The sequence below is a fragment of the Phalaenopsis equestris genome, unplaced genomic scaffold (genome assembly GCF_001263595.1).
Source record: "Phalaenopsis equestris unplaced genomic scaffold, ASM126359v1 Scaffold000454, whole genome shotgun sequence".
In the NCBI taxonomy this organism is placed as follows: Eukaryota; Viridiplantae; Streptophyta; class Magnoliopsida; order Asparagales; family Orchidaceae; genus Phalaenopsis; species Phalaenopsis equestris.
The window spans coordinates 36,007-45,995 of NW_018164895.1; the positions used below are offsets into that span (position 1 = coordinate 36,007).

Below are 9,989 nucleotides of genomic sequence, written 5' to 3' on the forward strand. Positions count from 1 at the left end.
TTTTCAGCGTTTTGAAAACGCATAAGCTGTCAAAACGCAGTTTCTCAGGTGCATTTTCGAAACGCCACTGCACCAAATAAACTGCCCCAAACGGGCCCTCAAAAGAGACGAGCAAAATAATCTGAAGAGAGATGATCCTAATTGCAAATAAGACCCATCACAAACCTTAAATACAAATCATGTATCAAAATAACCAAACCAATAGCAGGCCTCAACTAAACATTACATCAACATAAAAAATACATTATATCAACATAAGAAAAAAAAAAATCTGAACCCGAATTGATCCATAAAAACAACGAAAATTTATATAAACACCACACAAATCGTATGTATTTACATATGTAACACCAAACCTTCCATTTTTTACATACCTGCCACCTCACCTAGTAAGAAAATGTGTATTTTACTCTCTAAAAGTTAAAATGATGGTGTTTTTAATGTCATCTATAAGATTTGGGTGGCATAAATGTAAGAAGCAAAGTTTAGGGAGCTAGATATGTAAATGCAAAGAATTATGGCAATGGTGGGAAGATTGTGGAGTGAGGTGAGATGACAGATTCCTGCACAAACTTTCTGGGATTGTTGGGATCAATGCCCCATTTGATCTCACTCATGTTAGGAGTCTCAACAAACACCATATTAAACTCCCCAGTCTTCTCAGTCTTCCCTTTCTTCCCAGCTCTCAACACAAGGTTGCCCTTGTGGTATGAGAATATGCCATTGGTGAGTCGGATTATGTCGCCGGGCTCGAAAAAACAGCACTCGTCTCCCCATAGTTGAAAGTGAAGTGAAGCGGTCTCGTCGGCAACGAGAGCAAGGCAAGTCGTCTCCTTCCCGTCCTGACCGACATTTCCCTTATCAAGGAGTATGAACTTTGTGTTTATTGTGTTGGTGGCGGCAGGGACTATGTCTTTGAGGGAAATCATTGGTAAGCCTGAATATATGAAATGAGCAATAAATCAAGTTAAAAAAAAAACATCGAAAGAAGTTGAGAAGTATTTGATAAAATAAGAAACATATGGCAAAGAGAAGTGTAGAACTAAAATAAATATTTGATACCCAGAGCTAAATTAACCCAATTCCTATGTATTTACATATCTAACACCTCAGCTTTGTTTTTTACATTTTTACCACACAAAACATTTCACATCATATCAAAAGTACCACAATTTTAACTCTTTAAAAGTGATATAAACCTTTTTCATGCATAGATAAAGTGACATATAAATGCAAAAAGTGAAGTTTAAGTGTTAGATATCTAAATACATAAGAGTTGAGTGGTATGTATGTAAATCTTCCGTAAGAATTGCAAGTTGTAGTGTAAAGGTATAAGTTTGTGTTGAAGTTAAATTTTAAGTTGAGCAATCAATTTTGAAGTGAGAAATAACTATATTTTAATTTAAATACACATTTTTCTGCATAGGTAAGGCGGCACGTATGTAAAAATTGAAATTTTGGTGTTAGATATGTAAATACCTAAGAATTGAGTGGTATGTATGTAAATCTTTCGATAGATGGAGTAATGCCACACTCTTCATATAACTATTATATCTGTTTGTGAGGGTTTAGAACTGTAATTTTTTATGACAAATATGCAAATAAGGAAAGTGATGTATGAGTTAACTTGATAAATGATAGGCATTCACATAAATACCACCCAATTCTTATGCATCAACATATCTAACACCTAAACTTTAATTTTTACATTTATACCACCCAAATCTTTCATATCACATCAAAAGTACCACAATTTTAAATTTTAAAAAGTGAAATACACATTTCATGCAAATGGAAGGTGGCATGCATGTAAAAAATGTTTTAGTGTTAGATATGTTACATAAGAATTGAGTGGCATGCATGTAAATCTTCCTTTATAATAATGCAAGTTCTCCAAAAGTCTCTCATCCTCTAGTAAGATTATCAAGATTAGTGATAAACCGTGGTCATTAATGCTTCGGGCATATCATATTCTGACTTATAACACGAGTTCTGAGATAGTTGGTAGCATCGTATGCTTCTATTAACCATACCAAAGCGCATAATTACAGCACTCATGGTAGCAGGATTATACTTCAAACAATCTCCATCAATTACATTGCAATTAGTGTTTCCTGATAAATCCTAAGTAGTTGCTCCCAATATCTCTAAAGTTTAGAACATTTGTCACCGAAATGAAATATAATTCCTCTTGAAACCTAGGTCAGACAAGGTGACACATGGGTGGAACCACCTCTTGCACTTATTGCCACAAGATAATGGAATTACCCTAAAAAATAAACATGAAGTGCATACATAAAGACATAACAAAGGTTGACTGAAAGATAAATTAAAAATTACGACAATACAAGCAAACCTAATACAATGAAGTAATATATCAAACCCAAGTTGGGTAGTTACACAAACGAGGATGAGATCAAATAGCAAATTCAATCCAATTGTGTAGCAATGATCCATTCATGGTCGTCAGAAAAACTTTTTCAGCTTCGTAAGTCATTAAAGTTTCATAAACCGCAATTATGGCTTCATAGGAAATGTTTGAAATTTTGTCAAGATTCGCCAAACATTCAACAGTAGTTTATTGAGAGTGACGGTCGACCCGTTGAGATAGTTATGCATTTTTGTTCACTGTCTGAGCAACACTTGCAGGTTTGATGTATTTTCTCTTCTTTTAATAGGTCGATTATTATTATAAATTCTTGCATTTGATCGTTTGCTACCGCTCGATTGACCGGATGCTTGTCGCATGCTGATATCCGTGTCTGATTGAACATCTGCTGGTGAATCTGACACATCCAACTCATCTAGATAGCTTACTTCATTCATTGTCAAAAAGTCATCAGCATGCTTAGTAATTTTCTCTTCTTTAGTCTCCTCTGGAGAAGAACCACCATGAGAATATACCGCATTGATAGAAAGGATACCTTCGAAATCGTTTTAACTTTGGGTTAACATATGAAAATTTTCTTCTGTTAACTTTTATTATAATATTGATCAATTTTAAATATACCACTGCTGTGATAACTTACCTTTAGAATTTCTCCCCAGGTTTCATCAGTTACTATCGGAAAGTGTGTATCTTCATTTCAACCCCAACCACTGCAGTTAAATAACTGATACACTGTCCTAATATCAGCTTACATATTTTTAAAACGAGTCATAGCCATTGATTCAATGGAAGATGTGTCTAATCGTCAATTCCATGCATCCATAATGATAACCCAATAATCCCTCTTCATTCTATCTTCTATCATATGGCCACATTGAAATTGTTTGAGCATCAAATCCACAAGAACAGTACTGTGTTCCTCCAGCCATTTTAGCGTTCTAACGTTACTTGTTTTTATTTCCGGTATTGATGGAAATAATATTATCAGATGATGGTTTTGAACTAGAATAACCACATTAGATCAACTTTCCTATTAAATATTTCTTCATCATATTTTTACGAGTCATAACCATTGATTCAAAGAAAGATGTGTCTAATCGTCAGTTCCATGCGTCCATAATGACAACCCAATAATCCCTCCTCATTCTATCTTCTATCATATGAGCATATTGAAATTGTTTGAGCGGCAAATCAGCAAGAACAGTATTGTGTTCCTCCAGCCGTTTTAGCGCCCTAACGTTACTTTTTTTTTATTTCCAGTAGTGATGAAAATAATATTATCAGATGATGGTTTTGAACTAGAATAATCACGTTAGATCAACTTTCCTATTGAATATTTCTTCATCATTATAGGATCTTGAACATTAACAAAATTATGTTCTTAGAAAAATCATAAGTATGGTCATTTTAAAATTGTAGATTAACAAGGAAGAAATACCATTTTTTTCTCTTATGTGTGTAGCATGTCTGAGAAGGTGAATGTAGCTGACATTTAACGATTCGTGATCACTTAGAATATCATTTCTTAAGTAGTAGTTGTCTAATATTTTATGAACAATAATATTGTTATGTTTATCATTTGTAACAGGATTTTCATTGCTCAAAACCTCTTCAGAGTTACTCATATTCAGTTAGCTCTATTTTAAGAAAAACAACACTTAGAATACGCGGATATAAACATTTTTTTCAATGATCTTATACTTCAATTAGCAACCCTATTACAACCAAAAGGACATGGATTCATAACAGATTACTCATTTTTAGCGACAAAGATATTGAATGCTAGACTTAACAAATATACAACTGAATATGTTCACATTTATTAATCATAAGAGAAATATTCATATTTATTAATCATAAGAGACAGACTGATAAAATTGCAAATAGAACCTTCATCTTTGAGATAAGAAGACAACGTGGCATACCATGTTAGTTGTTGAGTCTGATTGTAGCACCCATGAGCAGCAGGTTGGCTTCCACGTAGTAAGTGCTAACCCATTAAGTGTTTCAAAATCGAGAAGGTGGAAGTCTTGCGCCCAAAGTAGGCACTTAGGCTCCCACTTCTGGCGCTAGGACGCCTGCCTCAAGAGAATAGGGTGCCCAGGCGCCCAAATTCGGGCTCCGAACTGTTTTCACAAGAATTGTTATTTCTGTCACGATTTTGGGTTGCATATGTGCGGTCTTGAAGTGTAACTCTTCTTGCTTGTTCATCAACAAAATCCTGGTGAATGTGAGAAGTGTTGGTGAGAAGGATTCTAGTGTTTTTTGACATGCGTCTCTGCATCAGATCAGTAGGAAGAGTGTGGAGTGGTGCACTCTAAGTTTCTTCGTGTGCGTGTAGTGAAAAAACTTGTGTGAATTCTTTGTAAAACTCTCTAAAATTCATAGTGGATTAATGGTGGTGTAGCTTTGTGGTTTTTCCAGTTCTCGGGTTTTTTCATGTAACATTCCTGTGTTTTTTTTGTTGTTTTATATTGTGCTTTTGGTTTAAACTTATTGTTCCGGTTTTCTCGAATCCTTTGATCCTATTTCAATGCGACATTGAGAATTGTTTGAAGGATTCTCAACAAAACTAGTATCAGAGCAGTGTTTGATTCAAGTGAGAGCAATGGTCGAATAAGCAAGGTTCAAGGTGGAAAAGTTTAATGGGATGAACTTTGCTTTCTAGAAGATGCAAGTGGAGGATTTATTGTATCAGAAAAAATTGTATTTGTCACTACAAAGAATCACAAAGAAGTCTGGGTCTATACCTATGGAGGAATGAAAAATTTGGATCGAACGGCACTAGGTTTGATCTAGTTAACGCTTTCCTCATATGTTGCGTTCAACATTGTGAATGAAAAAACTACAGTGGATCTCATGGCGGCATTGGCCAAGATGTAAGAAAAAACCTTCTGCTCCAAATAAGATTTTTTTGATGAAAAAATTATTCAATATGAAGATGGTGGAAGACAGTTCAGTAGTGCATCTCAATAACTTTAATACTATGACAAGCCAGTTATGTTTTATAGAGATGAAATTTGATGATGAGATCAGCACACTAATGATACTATTACATGAAAAAAATGCTAAAATCAACAGAAGAACCGACGGCTTTTTACACGTCGAAAAGATTTTTATAATTAATGATGGTTTGACGACGGTTTTTTATCTTGATTATTTGTGATTATATAACAACAACATAAATCGTCACTTATCAACAATATTTTGTTTCCCGAATGTTTTTAATTATAACCGACGGAATAACTCGTTGGTTAAAAGAAAATATTAACCAACAATTATAGTGCATCGGTTGTCTTTGAACCCACCATCCGGCGGAGTTTTAACCAACGCAATTTTTGATTATGCGGCGGAAGTGGCCGTTAGTAAGAGTTTTAATAACTGACACAATTAAAATCATTGATAGATCATCATACCAAAACATATATCCTGCATGATTTCACCTCCCCCTGGTTTTGCCTTAATTTCTCTCGCGGCTCTTCTCCAACGGAAACCCTCGCCTCTCCCCGAAACCCTTGCATCTCCCCGAAACCCTCTGTCTGAAACCCTCGTTTTCTCCCTGCAACCATAACCTTTGTCCCTATCCTCGAATCCCTCACGATACAAGCTAATTGGGAACGCAACAGCGGGATGATCCTCACTAGAGAGATTCATACAAATGGGTTGAGTGTAAGAATGGACACTCAAATTGCAATTCAAGCTAAGTGTCCATGACTATGAAAAATGACATACGAGACATATAGCACGAGAGGTATTGAATTCAGTCGCATGGAACATAGGACGACACTGGGGAGAATTACGCCTTGCCCCAATATCAAAAACACAGACACGCAAATGGCAAGCACATACAACGTATAGTGCACCATGAGCAAACAGACTCCAATGCACATGCAAAACATGCACTATGCAAGTGATAGGTCGACCAGGCTAGGGCGGTCGATCAGACCTAAGTGATTGGATGACTAGGTCGGAGCGGCCGGTAGAACGAAAGTGCTATTTCGCTCGAGCTGGAGCGGTCGGTCGAGGCAAAAGTGATGCCGACCCGTCGGTCGAGGCGAAAGTAATGTCGACCGTGTCGGGGCGACAGGTCGAGGCAAAAGTGATGCCGACCGGGCCGGGGTGGCTGGTCGAGGCAGAAGTGATGCTGACAGGGATGGGGCGGCTGGTTGAGGCAAAAGTGGTGTCGATCCAAGCAAGGGTCGAGGCAAAAGTGATGCCGACCGGGCCGGGGTGGTTGGTCGAGGCAGAAGTGATGCTGACAAAGATGGGGCAGCCGGTTGAGGCAAAAGTGGTGTCGATCCAAGCAAGTCACACACATATCGCAATTCAAAGCAGACGATCATGCTCAATAACAAGTCATATTCGTGCTAACAATCTCACATAGGACACTTAGGGTTTAGCGGCGTAACCACCTCCTGCTTTGGCGGGGTGTGGGGAGTTTCACCTCAGTGTCTCCAGAAGGGAAACTCTTCATGATATTGTGGAATGAGCTAGCTACAAAGTTTTTCTCATTTCACAACTCCTCATGATTTTGTAAGGTGAGTTAGCTACAATTTTTTTCTCACTTTGTAAAACTCAAACCTCTCAACCTCTCCAAGGAAGATTTAGAGAATGTTAGAGCAAGGGGAAATATGGGATTCCAACCCATTGGGATTTAGATCTAGGGCTCACAGTAGGAGTGTCCGACGAAAGCTTCCTAACCTACTAGGAAATTAACGACCAATCCAAAGGAATGTAGCCGCGCTGACTAACATCGGCGAGCACACTCACTATGTGTGGGCGACCGGACCCAGCACACCAATCTTAAGCTGACCCAAGGTCGGCTAGGAAAGAAAACTCAAAAGTTTGAGTTTATATTGTCGCGTTGGTTTGGACGTCCTCGCCGCTTACTCTGAGTTGTCGATCTCCACTCAACGCGTTGTCATATCTTTATGAGAGAGTTGGACGAATCGAAGCATGCCCGGATTTACCTCGCAATGAATCACAAAAAAATGGTAGATTTCAAAACTTAAGTGTTAGATATGTGACTATACAAAATTGTGAGGCATGTAAGTAAATTTATGAAAATAAGAGAAAAAGGGAAAAGGGAGAGAAAGATTGCTCACCATAGGTTAATGCAATACGCACTGCAGTGCTACCAATTATTATCATAAGTACTTAGCTAAACAAAGTCATTTTTATATAGGGGCAATTACATACATATCACCCAATTCTTATGTATTACATATATAACAATACCTAAACTTTAATTTTAACATTAATGCCACACAAATCCTTCATATCATAACAAAAATACCACCATTAAACTTCAAGAAAAGTGAAATACACCCTTTCATGCATGGATGAGATGGTAAATGCAAAAATTAAAATTCAAGTGTTAGATATGTTAAATACAAAGGAGTTGAGTGGTATACATGTAAATCTTCCTAATTTTAATATGTCCTGTTAGCGTATTACTTCATAAGTGTATATAAACTGATGCCAGTTTTTCTTCTAGTAATCCCTGTAAGCAAAGAAAGAAAACTTTGCATACATACCCCGAAATTCCCAAGGATTTAAATGTCTAATAATTATAGTTTTTACTTTACATATGCATAAATAAGTGAATTCACATTTTAAAAATTAAAATAGTGTTCTCTATTATGTGATATTAATAAAAGGTAAAGTTTAGGTGTTAATCTTCATCAATGCATGAACTTTCAATAGGAATCAGGTTCCATAAATCTTAATATCAGAGAACAAAAGTTCTTCTTAGATATAAGTATGTAAATACATAGAAATTGAGTCGTATATATGTAAATTCCCCTAATAATAATAATATTAATAATATCCTAGAATTCTAGTGAATAGCCAGAATAAGCACCCATTTGCCTAGTCCCAAAAGCTTTTTCGATTGGACCATCTACAAATAATAAATTACAAAATCAACTGGTCTATTGTGGAAGAAGAACTTTCAGCCTCCAATGTGGTGCCATATGTCCTTGCAGTTCAACCTCAGGCTCAACCTAACATCTAGAAAGATCTAGAAAGATCTAGAAAGAATCGAGAAAAGAATTTAAGAACACTTGAAAGTGAATAGAAGTTTTGAGAATCTTAAAAAATGCTGGTTCCTGTTGCTGGAAGGCTGTTGGCATATCAACATATGTTGCAAATTATGATATGCTGCCTTTATACTTCCACAACTGATATTAGGGTAAGTATATAAAAAGATTAGGTTGGTTTGCATACATACTACTCAATTCCTATGTATTTACATATTTAACACCTAAAATTTTTTTTTTTTTTTTTTTACCACCCAAATCATTCATTTCACATCAAAAGTAGCATTTTTTTAACCTAAAAAAATGAAATATACCTTTTCATGCATAAGATGACGTATATGTAAAAATTGAAGTTAAGGTGTTAGATATGTAGATACATAAGAATTGAGAAGTATGTATGTAAATCTTCCAAATGATAATGGCATCAAGAAACTGGAAGTGATATCAAGGGACATGGGACATTGTTTAGCATACCTGAGAAAAGGATAGTTCATGTTTGCAAGAAAGCATGGATCAATATTCATTGAAAAAATTCAAGTAATCCATATATAATGCGCCTATAATGATATGTAAAATTAGATGCCTGCAAGATTTAACTTTTCGTAAAAAGGAGAAGATTTGGAGCTGTTGCAAGGAGTTTGGCTTTTCATTGTTTTTTTCACAAGGGAATCTGTTGAATCCAGCTATCCAGGATACAAGAACCCAACCTTGTTTATCCATATTCTGCCGCAAGTATATGTCTTTACACAAATTTTCCGAGCTGAGGAAAGTGGAGGTTGGCTGTCGGGGAGGGAAGAAAGGAACAATGTTGAGGAGATGGAAGATCTGTACCTGTGGAGGGCTTCCTGTGCTAATATGAGAAGTAGAGGAGAGGGAGATAGGTTTTTTTTTTTTTTTTTAAGCCGAAATGTCCAGTCACATTCATTTAGAGAGCATAGATTAGCATTAGGTATGCAGATATAGAAGAAATTGAATGGCATGCATGCAAAATCTTTTCCCCATCATTTTGCCCTAAATCCGGATTCAGCAAATCACTATGAGACATAAAGGATTCAAAGGAACAAGTGCAACAAAAGAAAGAAAAGGAAAGCTTGAGAGAGGAGGAATGGTCGCCACCTCGTTGAAGATCTCGGAAGGGAGCAAAGGGAAAGGAGGTGAAAGCTTCGGTGCCCCTGCAAGACGCGACCCCGCTGTTTTATTTTCAATGGCCCGAGTTCCGGTGAGGGTTTCAGCAGAGAGGAGGAAGCGGGCAGGCAAGCTTCGGAGACCTGCTGCGTCTTGCGTCGCAAGAAGGAGAGCCGACTTTGGCTCGGCGCTGGGGCATTATTGCATGAGAGGAGGACCTGCATGAGTGAGCATAAATGTAACATCAGTGGTACACATTTAGAGTAACATGTTTATCTAATACTCATGCGACAGATAAAAAAATGACACAATAACACGAAAAACATTTTCCCCCGTGTTATTCATGCGTTACTGATATATTATTGTGTTATTAAAACACTAAAAATATTCAAATGACACAATAACACAAAATAACACCAGAATAACATTTGGGA

General features: G+C 36.8%; 1 protein-coding gene across 2 annotated transcripts; it reads right to left on the reverse strand.

The window, feature by feature from the left end:
• Nucleotides 1-210: 210 nt before the first annotated feature.
• LOC110027846 (SOSS complex subunit B homolog) lies at nt 211-9,780 on the reverse strand. 2 transcript variants are annotated; one of them, XM_020729456.1, is made up of 3 exons: nt 9,547-9,780; nt 4,315-4,610; nt 211-937 (listed from the first exon to the last, which is right to left on the reverse strand). In XM_020729456.1, exon 3 carries the CDS (start codon nt 927-929, stop codon nt 516-518), a length of 414 nt encoding a protein of 137 aa, XP_020585115.1. In that variant the 5' UTR covers nt 930-937; nt 4,315-4,610; nt 9,547-9,780; the 3' UTR covers nt 211-515. The 2 variants fall into 2 exon arrangements, with proteins under 2 accessions (XP_020585115.1, XP_020585114.1); XM_020729455.1 differs by lacking the exon at nt 4,315-4,610 and having other exon boundaries at nt 9,547-9,779.
• Between the last annotated feature and the right edge of the window lie 209 nt (nt 9,781-9,989).

Bases quoted from the DNA above. Each gene is read 5' to 3' on its own strand.
- LOC110027846 (XM_020729456.1), bottom strand. From the start codon at position 929: ATGATTTCCCTCAAAGACATAGTCCCTGCCGCCACCAACACAATAAAC.